The 20,423-nt window shown below is 44.7% G+C and overlaps 2 protein-coding genes across 2 annotated transcripts; one reads left to right on the forward strand and one right to left on the reverse strand.

The window, feature by feature from the left end:
• Positions 1-1,376: 1,376 nt before the first annotated feature.
• Positions 1,377-6,201, reverse strand: LOC145435821 (uncharacterized). Its single transcript, XM_080313089.1, has 2 exons — positions 5,871-6,201; positions 1,377-5,802 (listed from the first exon to the last, which is right to left on the reverse strand). Exon 2 carries the CDS (start codon positions 5,631-5,633, stop codon positions 2,136-2,138), a length of 3,498 nt encoding a protein of 1,165 aa, XP_080169215.1. The 5' UTR covers positions 5,634-5,802; positions 5,871-6,201; the 3' UTR covers positions 1,377-2,135.
• A 4,031-nt stretch (positions 6,202-10,232) lies between these two features.
• LOC145435822 (uncharacterized) lies at positions 10,233-13,728 on the forward strand. Its single transcript, XM_080313090.1, has 2 exons — positions 10,233-12,037; positions 12,305-13,728. Exons 1-2 carry the CDS (start codon positions 10,647-10,649, stop codon positions 12,966-12,968), a joined length of 2,055 nt encoding a protein of 684 aa, XP_080169216.1. The 5' UTR covers positions 10,233-10,646; the 3' UTR covers positions 12,969-13,728.
• Positions 13,729-20,423: the final 6,695 nt, after the last annotated feature.

Genomic DNA, 20,423 nt, shown 5'->3' on the forward strand with positions numbered 1-20,423 from the left:
CCGTAACTGGGGCACCCAAAACCGCCCAATTGGAGAGGGGCAGAGCTTGAAAAGGGCCCAAAATTATTTCGCAAATGAATATAAATCATAGCGTTTTATTTGAAACTTTTTCCAACATTTCTCAATTTCTTTTCGGGCTTTGCACGATTTAGTGTCCCGAAATGTCTTGCTTATTAGGTGCCCTTCTCCGAGAAATACGCATGATTTGTAGGCATTTCGGTGTCAGCCATTGCCGCACCACGACGTATCCACACATAATGAAGTTTAGGTTAACATATGGGACTCCGAAATTTCGACCTAAAATTCGACCGCGAGAAAAGCGCTTCAGTCGTGAATGATCGAAAATTATCGCCATTGTCGCGATAAGCTACGCAAACTCTCTGCTTACGCTGAGTAGAATGGATGTGATCACAAGTACAGGTGAAAACATCCACCCAAGTGTAGGGTCTTGGGGCGAAGCCCCCGGAAGTTTGTTTTATCGCCCTGTGGGGGCCCCAAGATCAACGTTTTGGGGGGTGGGCTGACGAAGTGCTTTTTCTGCCCGGATTTGCGGATGGCCGGTATATAGCTGCTGTAATATGTTTTCCTGCGGCACGCACTGTATTCGCAGTTGCCGGAGTAGCCTGCGTCTGGTGGCAGTGGGCAATGAGCAAGGTAGCACGACAAGGTGCTTGGTTCGACTCCGATACGCTTCTTCTCTTGATATTGTCGGTCGGTATTGAGTTGGCGTGGCCGTTTAAACCCACGGCCTTTTGCGCGAAAGACTGTAAACGACTCTCAGCGGTAGCACGTTTATCTGGACAAGCCAATTTTACCTCGACTTGGCAGACTCACTACCATAAAATCACATGGATGCCATCATGAATATTATTAAATACGATCAAAACCCTCCAAATGTCACTCTCTAGCATCATATAATTGCCAAAAACGGTTGCATACTTTACATTTTGGCTTCATTTCAATTTTGACAGTTCACCGTCCGCCAGACATTTTTTGAAATTTTACCGGTCGGCGAGGCGAAAAAGGTTGAGAACCACTGCCCTACACCGTATGCCGGTTTGATAATGAAGGATGAAGGATTAGGATGTTTGGCAAAATCGCTTTAGGTGGGTTACCCGGGTCACGAAATAACATCATGTAGTGAAGTCAGTCTATCAACGGGTCCGCCGAAGCTTACCCATGTTTAAAACATGTTTCTAGTTTTTTTCAAGCCATGACGTCACGAATATTCAATTGTGGATTGACATTGACAATTGAAAGTAGGGTAAATATAGCTCCTTTGACGAAATATCTACGTACCAAACTATGTTGAACTGACTATGTTGAGGGTATTGTATACGTCTGCTATATCGGGTGAGAATCATGCGTAGGCTCATACATCATGTAGCCGCAACCCGCAGATCGCGCCACAGGGTGGATTGAAATATCTGGCTGCTTATAATCCCTTTCGGCACAGAGAAAAAGACTCGCTTTGTTGGTGCGTGTTTTCTATTAAAAATGAAATACAGTAAGCATTGGCAAGTACGTACTAAGCTATCAAATACAAAGCATCTTACTTAACAATGTGTCTTCTGGGTTTTTTAGTTTATTTTATTTATAGGTTTACTTTGACTGTAACAAGACATCAAAACAGTGAGACAATGAATGAATTAACCTAACCTAGCCCTAGTCTAGCAATGCAATAAACCTAACTATTCCTATTCTATTAACTGAACTAATGCCAAAACGATCCTACATCCAACGCACGTGCACTAAACAGTGAATTTCACCACGATACGTCAGACCTAGTTACCGCTATGAGGTAACAATGACACTGAGTCCACTTCCTTGTTCGGCGGGAGTGTGAAGGAGCCACAGCGACACCTTAGGGCCGTACGGCGGCTACATCCTGGCCCCTTGGAAATTCAAAATTTGTTCCGAATTTGGAGATTTCCACACATACACACACTCACGCAGTCAGCAGGTTCAACCAAACGAAATGGTAATTATTTAACGAAATCAAAACAAAAGTTATTCTCTCTTATGCAAGAGGGCAAGCTTAGAAATACAACGGGTGTATTTTGAAAGTTTAGTTCACAGTGGCTGGCCTAGGAGCAACTGTGGATTGTTTGACAAAAGACAAATTTAGAAGTGTATCAGCAGAAAGGCCTCTCAAGGCGATGTCTGCAGGGATTCAACTTGGACGGTACATTCCACCATCGATATGGGTTGGACCCAACTTTGATTTGGTTAACAAGGTTAAAAACGTATGCCTTGAAGATTTTGCAGAAGTTTGCAAAATACCACATTACAGTTATGCAGATCGTCCATAGAAGGGAGAGACTGATTGGGAATGTCGTGTCTTTTTGAAAGTACTTGTTATTGTTGACCGTAGAGTTTGAGTTCACTTCAGAGTAAGGGAAATCTTTCTTCCATAGGAGGCGAAACAGATCCTTGTCTTCTTCACAAGCCTTCGCTTGGTGAATCACAGCTCGAACATCTCCTTGGATGCCGACGATATGTTTGTGGACACTGAATGAGACTTCAACCAGGTCCTTTGTCAAATCTGGCCCCTGTAACAGACCATCATTAAGTGAGATGTCATTATACAGTTCCATTGATTTTTCTGCAGATTCAAGAGACAGTTTATCATTTTGAGACAGTTCTTGTTTCTCGTTCTTCTTCGAGTCGACAAAATCCCGACACAGCTGATATAGGGATTTCGGCGAATTTGTTGCAGGCTTTGAGAAAAATACCTTTTCTGTTCCGCCTGCCAATTTGGCCGGGCAGTTTATCATCCAGCCTGCAAACGTTCTGGTTGCATAATAGTCATTTGGACCATGAATTACCTCCAAGGGCTTGTGAAACCTTCTGTTTTCTTTTCCAATTAATAATCCAACTTCGGATGCTAGTTTTGGAATACACACGTCTTGGAATTCCGAAAACTGGTTGACGTCTTCTTGTCTAGGAATGTCAACGTCCTCGACACCAATACTGTCAGTTGATACTAATGGTGCGAGCGGAGCATATTCAGTGCCATAGAAGTCGGACAACTCAAGATTATCGAATATGCTACCTTTGTAACCGGATAATCCTGCCAGGGTGCGAAGATCAAATTCTGTTTGACCGCCTTGGAGGCAAAGTTCATTTGCAAGATTTTCACTGATGAAGGAAAGATGACTTCCGTTGTCAAAGAAAGCGTGTGTAGCAATATAGCAGTTTGTTCCTCGAATTCTGACGCGGACAGGTGCCACGTTGAGTAACACATTTTCTTCAGGTAATTTGGCGAATGCATTGAATTTCACAGGTCCTTGAGCCTTTGGAGCGTTTTCTTGGGCGACAGTTGAAGCCGCAGAATTTTGGACGACGGGTTTGTTCTCATCGTTTGTGGACACTGGATTCACATGCAGGAGTGTTGTATGTTTTCCATTACAATGTTGATACTTGCATGGTTTTTCTCTAGTACAGTTGTCGGACCAGTGTCCGGGTTGCAAGCATGAGAAGCATAGCTCATTACTTTTCACGAAATCTCTTCTACCAGCAACGTCCATATCGCGGAACTGCTGACACTGATTGAGAAAGTGTTTCTTCTTGCATTTTAGGCACGATGACCCACAGTCATCCTTGGTGCCTTTATTACCGGCACAAACAGAAGTTGCAAAGTTTGATTTTGTTTGCCTTACAACCACTGGATTATTCTTTGTACTTTGTTCTTGGGAAGGAACGTTCGACGCTTCACGTACCTTTTTTCGCAGGTAAGCAGATATGTCGCTCACTTTCACATCGCTCTTCAGTTCATGAAGGATATGGTCCATGACACTAAGCCAGCCTGACCTCCATTGTGACGGCATTCTGAGTGCGATTTTATCAATTGTCTCCAGCGAGACGGATTGGTAGTTAATACCTTTGAGAGTATTTACACAGGATATAAGATCGGCGGAAAGAATCGCCAAGCCATCTTGATCATGCAACTTTACTTGAGGACCAGAAGATACTGAGTTTAAGCAAGAAGGTCCGATTCGGAACTTTTGGCCATACGTCTCTTGTAATAGTTTCAGGGCTTCTCTGTAGCAGTTATCAGCATCAAGGTGTAGGCAGCTCTTGACGAGAGTATTTGCTGGTCCTTTGGTGTAACGCATCAAGTAGACCAGTTTTTGTTTTGGTTCAGTAATTTTGTTTCCAATCGTCGTTTCGAAAATATCCATGAAACTATTGAAATCACTGGGGTTACCAGAAAATATTGGGGGTTCGAAAGGTGGCAAAAGGTTTTGTTGAATTACTGGCGGAGCTACAGAATACACAACGTTGGCGGGCGAACGAGAGTCATTTTTTATCGAATTCAAAATCGAACTAGGCACTACTTCTGGGTCAGGTGGCCTTCTCGCATCGAAAATAGGCTTATGATTCAAAGCAGTGAGCGGAGAAGTTGTAGCTACCAAGTTTGTTAGATTTGACATGATGGGACTATTTGACCAAACCAAGTTAGAAGGTTGATGATAGACGTTAGTGCCAGATATCACAGTACTAGGGCTACTTATACTCGTACTGCTGGCGTTCGTTGCACTCACACTACTGGCATTCATAGCACCCACACTGCGAATTGGTAAGGAACAGTATGAACTTCCAAGGGGTGAGAAAATAGCCGACGTACCTGTTTCTGAGAGATTTGGAGTCACCGACGATTCTCGAAGTTGCTGCGGTTCTGGTTTCACCACTGGTGCCAGTGGAACGTCGGCGTTCTCGGATACTGTGACGGAGTTCGAGCTTGATGTTGGTTGATGCACATTTTGTATGCTTTTGGAGCCGTTATATAGTCCCCGCTCAATCATAATTTCCTCGAATTGAACTTCTGATTGCAGCTTTTCTCGCTCAGTTCTATCGTCAATTTCTTGTAGGTTATTCTTCAGTCTTTGATTTAAAGACCTTCTGCCTTCGAGAGCCTTCAATCTATGCATTTCGAGTTTTCGTCGTAAACCCATTTGACGCTTCCGATCTTCCTCTTCTCTACGTCTTAATTCCAATTGACGACTCTTTTCTTCTTCTTGACGTCTCATTTCTTCTTCTTGACGCCTCTTTTCTTCTTCCTCTTGACGTCTCTTTTCTTCTTCTTCTTGAAGTCGTAATTCCTGGAAGATCTGTTCCTCTTCAGATCTTATCTGATCTTCGAAGGCGTCATTTTCTTGTTGAAAGCGATGCTGGACGTGTTTTTTGTCCATTTCAGCCTTTTTGTCACGGTTAACATCCCGTGAGTGTTGTAGACTTAGTATTTGAGAGTTACTCATGTAGCTTGATCCTGTTGCAGTGCTTGAGACGGACGATCGTGATTTCAGTGATTTGACGAGTGCCGGTAGGGTTTTTGGCTTGTTTGAGCAGTGGCTCGATGACAAGGACGGCCTACCTTTGGTCGGCAGGCTCCTTAGAGTCATAGAATGTGACCTCAGTAACTTTGATTTGTGAATAGTCGACACAGCTGACTTTGACTTTTTGTTTTCTCTTTGTTTGTCAGTGTTCGACATTCTTTGGATTTGTTCGAGGCCAAAAGAACCACTGCTTGTGCCGGCCTGGGCATTGTTTGATTTATCATTACGTACCGGTACCGTAGTTTGCTCTTCAGTCTCCACTAGCAGCAAGTTTGAATTAGCTTCTTCAGCCATTTTGGTTTTCTTTGTTGATAAAGGTGTTCCAACGAACAGATTTGAATATTGTCAAAAAACTAATGTAGCCGCAACCCGCAGATCGCGCCACAGGGTGGATTGAAATATCTGGCTGCTTATAATCCCTTTCGGCACAGAGAAAAAGACTCGCTTTGTTGGTGCGTGTTTTCTATTAAAAATGAAATACAGTAAGCATTGGCAAGTACGTACTAAGCTATCAAATACAAAGCATCTTACTTGACAATGTGTCTTCCGGGTTTTTTAGTTTATTTTATTTATAGGTTTACTTTGACTGTAACAAGACATCAAAACAGTGAGACAATGAATGAATTAACCTAACCTAGCCCTAGTCTAGCAATGCAATAAACCTAACTATTCCTATTCTATTAACTGAACTAATGCCAAAACGATCCTACATCCAACGCACGTGCACTAAACAGTGAATTTCACCACGATACGTCAGACCTAGTTACCGCTATGAGGTAACAATGACACTGAGTCCACTTCCTTGTTCGGCGGGAGTGTGAAGGAGCCACAGCGACACCTTAGGGCCGTACGGCGGCTACACATCATATTTTTGGAAAGTATTTACAAAATTCTGGCATCATTATAGACCTTAGAAAGACAATTTTTTCTAAAGGCCTTTGTTTAAAACACTGTTTAAAACGGGTCACCAACACCCGACCCGCGAGGTCCTATTTTGCGGCCCGCGACCTGATTTAAAATTTCGGTAGAACGCTTTATAGTAAAGCATTTTCAAATGCTGAAATTGATTTCAGTTAAAAAAAATGTTGATGTTGTTGTTCAGAGTAAGCTATTCTCCTGTCCCCAATATCACTATCCCTGACTAGCTTATACGGCTTCGGCGATGGTAATATTATTCCATGGAGGAAGAATTTGCTGATATGAATTGGCATAGTGCCTTGACGTGCAATGGCTCACCACTGCCAAGACCGAAACGCTTAGAAAACGACATTGGGCTTCCCAAAAGACCAAGCTTGGTGATGAGATAGTTTTCCAGCAAGTATCGTGTCTAGTTCACCTCAATATCGATAGTAATATTATTGACGAAATTCACTCATAAATACGAAACAATTTCGCGCTTCGTGCGACTAGATGGGCTAACGAACCCCGGTGCCTGTTCATAACATGACTACTCACGATTTCCGTACGCATAGTAAGCCGAGATAGTCTTTTTATTTTCATCCAACCAAAATACATTACACGGCAGTGGTGGTGGTACAGAAAATATGCATGCACAGTATTCGGTATTAGATAGGAATGATCGATAAGACCGTGGAGGTCATCTAGTCTGATCACACCAGCATCAAACAGGTACACTTGACTCTAAACCAGTGAATCCCAACCGCGGCCCTGAGGGTTGGTAGTAAGAAATCGATTCATGACAAAAAAATAAAACTTATATTCATAAAATACTCTTGCTTGGCTTGGCCTCTGTAGTTTTTAATTATAGAATTGCAGGAAAGTTACGAGTAGACTGCTAAAGTTACGTCACTGCTGTTTCAATGCAATGTGCTAAAACTTTCCAGTTGAACGAGCAGTAGCTATAGATATATATAGGTATTGATAACTTTCAAAGCCGAAGGAAAATCTTGAAATAATGTTAAATTTTTCCCACTTCGTGGTCGCTTGACTAAAAAAGAAAAAGAGGCTCAACTCCCGGAAAATACTATTTTTCTTTCACATTAACAGGTGGTTGACTGAAAAACGGTCAACTTTCCAGCCCAGCTCCCGAAATAGCCGAATAGCCTACAGTGCTGACTTAATGAATATCAGTCGAATTTGACCCTATATTCAACAAAGAGGTAATTTGGACGTCCTCCGAGGACACTTTCAAAAAAAAAATCAAAAAAAGTGGACAAATCCTCTTAAAACAGGACGTATGGTAACCCTATGATAACTATGTGCAACACGTGACTCATGGTTGAATACGCCGAGATGCGTACTTCTTAGCCGGCTAAAAGCAGCATAATTAGTAGTCCTATAGCCAGGGCCGTAACTCCCAAAATTATTTTGTGAATTAGCATAATTATAGAGTATCTTTTGAAAATTTATGCAACTTTTTCAAAAAATTTTCGCGCTTTGCGCGATTTAAATTCGCCACATATCTTGATTACTTACTCTTCCCCTTAAAATAATTAGGCAAGATTTATAGAAATAGGCATATCGGCGTTCGCCATTACCGCACCACAACGCACCAAAGACGTATAAATTTTTAGGCCATGTAACATGTAACTCCAAAACGTGTGCCAGAACGATCGGCAGCGAGAAAACCTTGGCCGTAAAAGAGTACTTTTATGCTGACCAAAAACTTCGTTATATATACAAAATATATATAGGTTTAATTGTCCATATAGGCACCTAAATGACTGGCGCCGAATGTTCCTGTCTTGGTAATCTGAACCTCACAAGACAAATAACATGCCGCAGGAAAAAAATGATATGCCAGTGAAGAAATACCAATCTGAAATCGTGTGATATTTCAGTTTAGTAGGTTTGGGCAATTCTACATTTTTGATATAGTAGACACAAGATCACAACATAACATCATGTAAAGAAGTCATACCAAGGGGTCCGCCCGCCCGAAGATGTTCAATTTCACGGGGTCTACAGTTTCAAAGACACCTCTCACTCAGCTCTACAGGCAAATTTGATTACGTGAGCAGAGAATGTATTATCGAAATATTCGCGCTTCGCACTGGCTCACTAAACAATACAACTTTAATTTCATGACAAAAGCGGAAAACGTGATGCGGGGCCAGTTTATCACCCTATTGGAGCCCGGGGGGCTGACGAAGTGCTGTTACATTCCTGCCAGCAGGTATAGGCCTACCCCCGGAGATGTTTAATTATTATTGAGCAGGGCCTATACCTTTTCAAACACACCTCACTCAGCTCTACCGGTAAATCATATCACGTGAACAGTGACAGGATGAAAATTCATAGCGAAATATGCAATTCCCGATCATATTGACCGATTCAGTCATGAAGCAAAGAAATTTCTCGAGCTTCGCGCGTCTACGCGAGAAAGGCCACTCAACGGAACCCAATGCAGCAGATGAGTAGCGCGGTAGCGGTTAACTGTACAGTTTTGAAATCTCGCCACGGGGCAATAAAACTACTCCGAAATAGCCATCAAAGGTCGATTGTTCTGAACAATCGGATCGCAGCAACACAATGACCATAACAATCGCTAATGGCGTCGAGCGATTGATCGGAACAATGACAATTTTCATATTTTGATGACTATATTGGGTCCGTTTCATTGCCCTAGTATTCCTGCGGCCCCGACCGTACTCTGAAATTTTAAATTTGGCCCTCACACCGAAAAAGGTTGGGAACCACTGCAGTCTAAACAGTCTGGCTGTAAAACATGTTACGGTAGTTAAAAAAATAAAATAGAAGAAAACTTAAACGACGGTAGCAAATGATCAATAATGAAGCAATGTCTGGGCGAAGTAGGGGAACATGAGTAAATATATATATGAGTAAATAGATTAGTCCGGGGTTCACTGGCAATGGATAATTATGGACATGGACAGTTTAATGTGGGTATTTGGCCTCCAGTTAGCTCAACACGGATATGCACTGGAAAGCGGCCGTAGGCTACATAAGTAATCAAAATGCGACCGTGAACAGGTTGCCCACCCCTGCTTTAGTTGCTGAAGAGTGTTATCAGGTATCTTGCGCATCAGCCCATAGTTCAAAATAGAACGAAAGTCATGTTCTTCATATTTTTTGTTCTATATATTTGTATTTCATCTATAACATATTATTTGTTTCAAATGCAACTCTGAGTACAATAATATTTATAGGGTATATCCCAGGGTTGTAATGACTCGAGTCACGATTTTCGGATGACTCGACTCGACTCGACTCGAGTCATTTTCTAAAAATACGGAAATGACTCGACTCGACTCGAGTCAATCTGTGTATTGACTCGACTTGGACTCGAGTCATTGCGCATGACTGAAAGCAAGTCATTGACTCGAGATTCAGACGGCCAAGACCGACATTTCATTGTAATTTCGAAGCCAACACACTATTGGGATTTCGTTTGTTGGTACTGGTGCTTGAAAATGCGACCAGAAACTGCTAAAAGTGAGGAAAATTGATATATTATAAATGCGAACCATTCAATATCACCAAACAGAGTTAAACAAGTGGGTTTAGGAAGACTTTAACTGGAAACTGAGCAGTCAACACAATGACTTGGACTCGGACTCGAGTCATAATACCATGACTCGGACTCGATCCTCTGTTCGCTGACTTGGACTCGGACTTGACTCGGTGGGAATTGAAAATGACTCGACTTGACTCGAGTCAAAAATATAAAAGTGAGATTGACTTGTGACTCGGAGCCCTGTGACTTGGTTACAACCCTGGTATATCCACACTCCGCCGACAAGATAGCGTAATGGTGAAGCGTCCGGCTTCTTGATAGGTAGGAAGTGGGTTCTATCACCGGCCGGGTCAGACCAACGACCTGATTAGTAAGACTGGTATCCATGACTTTGCGATAGCATGGATGGGGTGGTTCAAGACTTATAAAGCCGTAAAAGGCTATATCTGTAGGTGTCACGGTGGTTTTCCGCCTGTATCTGTGATATCGTCACACATGATTGCCTCGCATCATGAGGCCAAGTGCCTTGGCACGTGCTCAGTCTTTCTGTAGTCTTCGCAGTGTAAACAGGGCTTTGCAACGCTGTTAGTTTAAACTGGTATTAATGTAATTTCTCATTTAGAGTATATGCCAGCGTATTTTTTAACGGTATGATATAGTCTGGGTTGTTTGATCGACATTCTACAATACACACAAGAGGAAACTTACTGTGTCCGGACTTATTAGCCAGTTAATTATACTCAGTCAGTCATTACTCGCAGCGATTGCTCCAGTCCAACTCGCCGTCGAGTTGTAACAGTTCTGTGAAGGACTGAATGTGTCTTAATAAGGACATAAGTTAAAAAATACGAGAGCTGACTGACATCGATATGGATCGAACACTGCAAGCTGCCGGTCGACAGGCGTTAAGCAAGCAGCAGCATATCGACGACGTCATCCGAATTTCCAACATCAATCACTATTGCATTAAACCTCAAACTGTAAAGAAATCACCGAGTCTTCATTCCGTCACATCGTCAAGAAAAGCAGCCAAAGACCGCAAGGCTGCCCTGGAACTTAAGAAAATCGAACTTGAAGAAGAAGCCACAGCTGCTGTTTTAAAACTCAGAGAAGATGCTGCAAAAACAGCATTACATTTCAAGCTCAGAAAACTGGAAGCTATTGAAAAATTGAACGCTGCCATTAAAGAAGAAGCCATGTTACAAAGCTTGGGCTTTCTCGGATCACCAAAGCCGAACACTCTAATTGACAAAAACACTACTGTGAGTACTGAACCCTTACCTTCGCCCACTACTCAAGCAATGACTTTCGCTACCTTGCACACGCCTGCATCTGTACCAGTCCGCAGTACTGGGCAGAGGCTCGTTTCTGAGCCGGCGATAACCCAACCGACCACTCGTCAGTTAACCGCATCAGCAATCCCATGTCATTCCCAGTCTATCCATTCTCATAGTCTCACTGCCGGTTCCAGGCCGGTCATTCCCTTGTATTCTCAAAGCACTCAGCAGTGCCAGAGTGGCCTTAGATCTAATGATATACCTCCTCGTTCTCGCGGTCAATCCGCCGATATTCCTTACGTGCCAAATGCGCACAATGATGTCATTCCTCGTTCTCGCGGTCAATCCGCCGATATTCGTAGTGTGCCAACCGGGTACAACGATGTCATTCCTCGTTCTCGCGGTCAATCCGCCGATATTCGTAGTGTGCCAACCGGGTACAACGATGCCATTCCTCGTTCTCGCGGTCAATCCGCCGATATTCGTAGTGTGCCAACCGGGCACAACGATGTCATTCCTCGTTCTCGCGGTCAATCCGCCGATATTCGTAGTGTGCCAACCGGGCACAACGATGTCATTCCTCGTTCTCGCGGTCAATCCGCCGATATTCGTAGTGTGCCAACCGGGCACAACGATGTCATTCCTCGTTCTCGCGGTCAATTCGCCGATATTCGTAGTGTGCCAACCGGGCACAACGATCTTATTCCTCGTTCGCGCGGTCAATCCGCCTATATTCGTAATGTGCCGAATGCGCGCACTGATCTTATTCGTAATGTGCCAACCTGGCACAACGATCTCGCTTCTCGCTCTCGCGATAAACTCGCAAATCATCGTCGTACATACGATTTCAATGCCAATCTCGTGCCCTTAGCGCACAACAAATACAGTTCTCATGCTCGCGATAAAGTCGCTCCTACTTTTAGTTTTATCTACGAACCCGAGTGCGTCCTTGAGCCCGTAAATGTAAATCCTATCAATAAGCACTCCGCTCGAACCGAGACCACATCTTATCCTCGCAAGCTTTTCGAAAGCCTCACGCCTGCGTCTGACACACCACACAGTGGTGTCGGTCAGAGGCCCATTAAGGGGCCGGCGCCCGCACCGACAAGTTATCCAAACCCTAAACCTAGTCCATGCGACTCCCCTAATCATGATACTGCTGTAACCATCAAACTCTTCGGGGATGTAACCATGAAATTCTTCGGGGCTGTTCCCAGAGCCCAATTCCGAACAGTCATTCCAAGTAGTACCAATGTCGCTACTGTGCCTGTCATATCTGCAAACGACGAAGTCCCTCCGCAGGGACAAAAAGACCTGATACCTGTTACTGTAAGTGACAGTCCGACTTGCTGTGTCCCTGGTTATGGCAAACTCTACATTTCTGGAAACTCTGATGCCGACACGCAAGCTGAACTCGATGATTCTGAAGACTCTGACGCCAACGTAGAAGACGCTGTGCCTCCGCACACCACAAACATACGTCACGAAGTGTTTCCTCTCAAGAAAACGGAAACCGTCAAACTACCCTACAACGGAGAAGCTACCAAGAAATCGCTCGAAAACCAACGCTTGAAACTCGCGGAAGAACCCGAGTTCTTTCGAAAGTACGAAGAGAAAGTCAACGAGTACCTACCTCGGTGGTACGCTCAAGCTGTTCCGCCGGACTTGCTGCCATCCTCCGAACGAACTCTCGACCCTATCAGTTTCCGTACCCAACAACGAAAGATGCTGAGCAGCCGCAAACCGCAACTTGCCGCAGCCGTATCCGACAACAAACTTGCTACAGACGTTGTAGAAGGTTTCAACTACGATATCGACTCCGCTCGCTACTGTACCGACAGCACCGAAATGCTCCGAAGCATTCGAACGACCTCTGCTCGATTCAACGCCTCCGTCCGCCAACGACCGCCTTGAAGCAGGATCGCTCCGCGCGCGCGTTACCTGACATGTTTCATTTTTTATTCTGTCATATGTTTCTTTTCTGTCCCGACTTGAATCGTTCTCAGTTTTCTTGAGAAGCATAAAAACCCATACTTTGACCGCACAATGTCACTCGCTTTGATAATACATCACTATCCTGCTACTGCAAGTTCTGTCCCTAATTTTAAGAAAAAATTCTGGATCATGAGACCAGACTTCCACTCGTAAACTTACTGTTTTGTACACAACTGGTACTCGTCGTGGCATCCGAAATAGTGTTGCCTTGAATTAAATAACTTTTGCCTACTCATATTGCACGTTTTCTGTACATTGCCTTAGCTTACTGACGCTGTCTCCGCTTCCTATACATTGCATTTGCCATGCATATTTCTTCATTCCCCGATCGTCTTCATAATCCGAAAAACCACCATTCCTTCATTTTTTCTGTGGCTCAACGATAACTGCCTTTTTGCAATTACGTTTCGCCACGGGGGCGGCTATGTCACGGTGGTTTTCCGCCTGTATCTGTGATATCGTCACACATGATTGCCTCGCATCATGAGGCCAAGTGCCTTGGCACGTGCTCAGTCTTTCTGTAGTCTTCGCAGTGTAAACAGGGCTTTGCAACGCTGTTAGTTTAAACTGGTATTAATGTAATTTCTCATTTAGAGTATATGCCAGCGTATTTTTTAACGGTATGATATAGTCTGGGTTGTTTGATCGACATTCTACAATACACACAAGAGGAAACTTACTGTGTCCGGACTTATTAGCCAGTTAATTATACTCAGTCAGTCATTACTCGCAGCGATTGCTCCAGTCCAACTCGCCGTCGAGTTGTAACAGTTCTGTGAAGGACTGAATGTGTCTTAACAAGGACAGTAGGCCTGCCTTACTTTTCCGGCGGCATATGCACATCATGCACTCATGCGCAGATCGTGTGTATGTGTATCATGAGTCGGTGATTATGCCGCAAAAACATCAAGGACTAAAATAAACTACGTCCTTTCCTTTCGATCCTTTCCTGGTTACCGGAGGCTCGTCGTTCTGATGGCATATTAATCGGAAGATTAATATGCGGCATATATAGATATGCGGAAACTAGAAATCGCCAAGAAGTTCTATATATCCCTGGTTTCACTGCGGTCGTTGCGTCGAGATAGTGTAATGGTTGTGCGTCCGGCTTCTCGATCGGTAGGTCGTGGGTTTGATCCCCGACCGGGTCAGACCAAAGACTCGAAAACTGGTATCCGCGGCTATCCTGCTAGGCGCTCAGCAATCACGGATAGCATGGAGGAGAAAAAACCGGGGGTGCGGACTAGATGACCCTACTATAAAGGCCGTATCGCATCTCCGTCGTCAAAGCATCTCGATGGTGCAGGCGAAAAAGAATACCATATCTCTCTCCCCGAATATTTCAATGACTTCTTTACCTCGGAAACAAAAGCGCACAAGTCCAACACACGTCGTCCAAATATCATATGATCGACAGAAAGATCATCGCTCTATCAAATATGCCGGACTTATTGTGTGGAACAGTATCCCACCGGCCATCCGGCAGTCGACGAGCATGTCCACATTCAAGTCGAAATACAAGCAATTACTACTAAATAAATACAGTCCACCCTCTAGATTACCGGACCACGACTGACCTATCGATCTCGCTTCCCATGACATATGCCGCCCTATTTCTTGTCGCTTCCTTTTTCTATACTATCTTTCTTACCTTCATTCAGTGCGCATGCCTCCTCTTTACATCGCCTAGGCTATAAGGTGGGTGTCTGATTCCATAGACAATTCCTAGTCGCTTCGACATCTTCCTTTCTTTTCATTGTATCGCATTTTTTGTGGTGTATTGAACTGATAAAATTGCTAATAAACCAATGATGATGATGATGATGAATTCATTAATTTCAGACAATCGCAGGGGAAGATCTCAGAGGTCTTCAAAGTACCGACTTTGCCGACCTACAAAAGCTGAATTTCAGTTTGTAACGTTGCATAACGTGTGACGCGGTTCGGCCCAACGCCGGGGTCACCAACATGCGATCATATTTAGTCATATTTTGCAGCCCGCGATCTGATGTGAGATTTCGGAAGAACCCTAAGTAAAGCATTTTGAAATGGTGTATTTGATTGCTGTTTCAAAATATTGTTGTTGTTGTTTAAAAATAAGCTATTATTCGCCTGTGCTCAACATCACTATTCCGCACTAACTGAAACGGCTTCGGCGCGTTAGCAATATCATTCCATCGAGGAAAACTCAGAATCGACTGATATATGAATGGGCAATTGAGCAATTGAGCATATTGCTTTGACGTGCTGTGGCTCAGACAATAAGACACGTACTGACAAGACCGATACGCTCAGAAAACGGGGTTTGGGGCGTCGCCACTAGATCAATTAAGGTTTAAGAGGAGATAGTAGGCCTAGATATATATCATAAGTTAGGCTTACCATATTTTGGAAATCTAAAAAGAGGACACTTTTTCATAAATTTCAGACATGCAAAACTGGAGAAGAATTCTCAAAAACCGGTAAATTTTTCCCACTTCGTGATCGGTTGACTAAAAAAAAAGTCATCTTTTCGCTCAGAGCTACAATCACCGCTTTACCCTCCGAAATACCCGCTGGAGCTTCACTTCTGCGCTAATTTGCGGCGTATCACTCGCAATTTCCTCTAAATCTGACCTAAATTTTCAAAAAAGAGGACAAAATCTCAAAAAGGAGGACAAAAGGGCGTCCTCCGAGGACTCTTTCAAAAAAGTCAAAAAAGAGGACGTATGGTAAGCCTATCATAAGTGAGCCCTAATATCGTTGAAATGCGTTGTCAAATTAAAATGAAGTTGTGATCATGATGTTTGGTATAGGATTAGTAAGGCTGCTGCACACTGGCTCTCGCGACACGACAAAACGAGAGAATCGCGCCTGTCTGTGACAAAACCATGCACACCGCGTCGCCAGACTACGTAACAAGGCGTCGGCGAGCGGGCTACGCAACTCGCCGACAAAGTTGAAAAAATCCAACTTTGTCGCGAGTTGCGGGCTCAGCCGCCGTAGAAAATAAGCACGCGCTCTTATTGCGACGGTGCTGTTGCAATCTTTTCTAATCGTTCAACTTCCTAATTTAACATACTCGTGTACCAGATGCGTAATTTATCTTGGGATTGACTCAGGGCGCTGTATGATATCCAACAAGCCCAGAAAAAGAATGATTCAACCTCAAGTTGATAACTTGAAGATGGATGAACGAAATGAAGATATATTTGATAATTAAATTACAATATGTTCACAATACAAGATGAATAACAGAGAACATGACCGCTAGCCCGCCAATACCACTGACATGCTTGACATTACGAAAGTACCGGTAGGCCAAGAAGAGTAGCCCTATGTATTATAAAGATATCTGATTGATGGAGTATGTTAGGGCGTATCCACGATTAGACACCTTCTTGTTTATATTCTTTGTATCTTGGGTACTGTATATTGGGCATCTGCGTCTTGAGTTGAAATGATAAACTGCTGAGTTTTCGAATTTGAGAATATCTTAGTGGCATTATGGTGTATTCCTTATCAAAATTCGGAGCATCAGCAAAATGCTGTCAGTACACATAGAAAACACATATGTGTAGGAAGTATCTTGATGTGTTCTTCAAAAGTAATAACCAAGAACCTATACTGTTACGAAATCATTAAGCTGGTTCAGAACAGATAGGCCTACGTTACGAGTGTACGACTCGGTGTCCCAGTGTGCAGCAGAACGCAACTACCGCGATCGTGAGCGCGACACGATCGGGGAATTACCTGTTTTAGTCGTGTCGCAAAGCCAGTGTGCAGCAGCCTGTAGGCTACTTCTTCTTTTGTGGTAACTAGGGTTGCATTTAAAACGAATATCAGTTTAAAACAAACAGGTTTAAAACAAGGCGCTTGTTTATAACATGTCTTTTACTGTTTTTTTAGTGACGTCACCAATACTCAGTTATGACGTCATATTGGATTGACGTTGACAATTAAAAATACAGGGTGAATATAGCTCCCTTGGCGAAATATCTACGTACTAAAGCTGTTGAACCGACTATTCCATATCGTGCACGTTATGGGAGGTGTGTCGTCTGATAACCTGCTAGAGTTGTAACATGAGTCCCACGTAATGTGTGGCTGGGTAGATAATACTTATCTCGCGGTATTAGACGCACGCTCCTGCGTTAGTCCTTGATCTGACGACATTCAACGTGAATGCAACGACCGTATTGCCTCAGATAGATGTATTGGTCGAATATGCATGGAATATACAGTAGGATATTGCAGATGAGTCTAGCTTGTAATTAAAATGCACGGGTGTAGGAACTCGTTTCCTACTGAGTAGTTAACTAACTACGTAACTCTCATTTCGATACTGAGAACGCCAGACAAGTACAGCTAAACTCAATCTGTAATCACAACAACAATAATATGAACATGCTCTCTGACTGGCACCTTTTGAGCGTGCAAGTCAGAGCGGTACGAATGTATCAGAATGTTAATATTCGAACGGTAACGCGTCAGGAATAAGCGTAATACATTTGTGAGTCGCGATCGCTTGGATATAGTTTGTAGGTGTATTATGTGCAGCTACACCACCCTCCACCAGATCGTGACTAGCCTTTTCATGCTCGGAATCGAGGGGGCACGTTAATCATTCTTCCGAAGCGAGTCTTCATCTGCTTGTTGCGCGTAGACGTCGTGTCGTCCTGTTCACGTTGGGAGCTTTCGGGTGATCGTTGCTCATGATCTGGAGATGGTATCGAACGATCACGCAAGGGCGGTCTACCTCTTGTAGGTGGTTGCGCCGCCACGAATGGATGCTCTTTGTCAATGTAGGCTGGCTTGAGTCTGTCCGCCGAAACAAGTTCTTCGCGCAAGCCAATCCTCAGTCTGAAGACCTTCTCTCCTGGGGAGATTACCTCGTATGGTCCGTCATACGGTCTTGTCAGCGGGTGCCCATGTGCGCCTCTTCGCACGAAAACGAATTTACTGTTTGATAAGTCCGAAGTCACATGAGCTCTTGTGTTTCCATGAGACGAGGTAGGGGTTGGGCGCAAACTTCCGGCAGTTTCTCGGAGGCGGTTAAGCAGTGGATTGTAGTTTGTAAAGGTCTCAGGCGTGGCCATGAAATCTGCTGGCACTGCTATTGTCTCACCGTACACAAGCTCCGCCGAAGTCGACCCTAGGTCCGCTTTTGGCGTGGTTCGAAGTCCAAGTAAAACCCACGGTAGCTCGTCTACCCAGCCTGGATGCGTGCATCGAGCACGCAAGGCAGCCTTCATAGAACGGTGGAAGCGTTCCACCAGTCCGTTGGCTTGGGGATGGTACGAAGTGGTCCTGTGAAGTTTGGTGCCAAGAAGTTCACAAACTGCGTCCCATAGTCTGGAAGTGAACTGAGGCCCTCGGTCAGATGACATATCTGCCGGAACGCCAAATCTCGCCACCCAATTATACAGCAGTGCGCGGGCACATCCGGCGGCGGAAATGTCGGAAATCGGTATGGCTTCGGGCCACCTGGTGAACCTATCGACAATTGTAAGGAGATACGTGTATCCCCGCGAGTGAGGCAAGGGGCCTACGAGGTCGATGTTCAGATGACTGAAGCGCTTTTCTGGTACACGAAACGTTTCAAGAGCAGTTTTCGTGTGTTGAGTGACTTTCGACCGTTGGCAGGCGATACAAGACCTGCTCCACTGGTTCACGTCTTTCGCAAGACCCTTCCACACATATTTGGCACTTACCAAATTCTTGGTGGTCCTGATGCCAGGATGCGACAAGGTGTGTACAGCGTCGAAAACCCGTCGTCGCCAAGATGGAGGAACCACCGGCCTCGGTGTCCCAGTGCTGACGTCACAAAGCAAGGTGGACCGCCCACCGTCAAATGGAATCCTCTGTAACTCAAGGCTGGTATCGCGTAGATCAAGGTCCGTTTGTTCTCGTGCCATCGCTTGGAAATCAAGGCCGTCGTCGATAGCGTTGACGGTGGCACGCGACAGTGTGTCCGCTACCGAGTTGCTTTTCCCAGAAACGTGCCGTATGTCAGTCGTGTACTCACTGATTGCGGCCAATTGTCTGGATTGCCTGGCCGACCACGGTACAGATTTCTTCGCCATAGCAAAAGTCAACGGTTTATGGTCGGTGTAGACGGTGAAGTGACGTCCTTCCAGAAAGTAGCGGAATTTTCTGATGCTCAGATGAATCGCCAGCAGTTCCCTATCAAAAGCACTGTACTTTCTTTCAGCATTATTCAGTTGACGGCTGAAGAAGGCTAACGGCTTCCAAACACTCCCCAACTTCTGTTGGAGGACGCCTCCAACAGCCACATCCGACGCGTCTACTGTTAAGGCGGTTGGCGCGTCTGTTTTAGGATGCACCAAGAGCGTGGCCTTGGCTAAAGCAGCCTTAGTAGCGTTGAAAGCCGTGGTCATGTCTGTTGACCACTGGACAGTTTGAGTCTTGGATTTACGACCTGCGGTTGCTCTGTATAGAGGCTGCATAATTTCCGCAGCACTCGGTAGAAATCGGTGGTAAAAGTTCACCATTCCATTGAATTCCATAAGTTGCTTGACCGTCCGAGGCGCAGGAAAATTGCGGATTACCTCCACCTTCTCAGGAAGAGGCTTGATGCCGCTGGCTGAAACTCGATGGCCGAGGAAATCGAGCGTGGACCGGCCAAATTGACATTTGGTGGGGTTTATCACAAGCCCGTGTTCACGAAAACGGGAGAATAATGTCCGTAAGTCTGCTAAGTGCTGTTCTTGGTCTTGGCTCGCAATTAAGACGTCGTCAAGATAAACAAACACGTTTTGAAGCCCTTGACAGACAGAATCCATCAAGCGTTGGAATGTTTGTGCCGCGTTTTTCAAACCGAACGGCATTCGTAGAAATTCAAAGAGTCCGAACGGCGTTGTGATTGCAGTCTTCGCCACGTCCTGTGGCCTGACGGGGATTTGAAAATATCCCTTCACAAGGTCGACTTTTGAAAACACCGATTTTCCATCCAAGTTGTGTGAGAAATCTTGAATGTTAGGGACCGGGTAACGATCCGGTGTCGTGGCATCGTTCAAGCGCCTGTAATCGCCGCAGGGGCGGCTTTCGCCATTGGCTTTTGGAACTACATGCAGAGGAGACGCCCACTGGCTGCTGGACCTGCGTATAATCCCCAGTCTTTCCATGTTGTCAAACTCATCTTTCGCGGCTTTGAGACGGTCAGGGCGCAATCTGCGTGGGCGCGAAAAGACGGGTTGGCCGGTCGTTACGATGTGGTGTTCCACACCGTGTTTCGGCTGTTGTAGTTCAAAAGACGGTTTGGTAATCTCGCTGAATTCATCGAGAAGCTTCGAGTATACCGTATGTGGATGCTTTTCGACTACATGGAGTTGCATGTGACGAGACCATGACAGGTGGCCTACGACAGCTGTA

Source organism: Botryllus schlosseri, chromosome 3 (assembly GCF_051294905.1).
Source record: "Botryllus schlosseri isolate E-star chromosome 3, Bs_hap1, whole genome shotgun sequence".
Classification (NCBI taxonomy): Eukaryota; Metazoa; Chordata; class Ascidiacea; order Stolidobranchia; family Styelidae; genus Botryllus; species Botryllus schlosseri.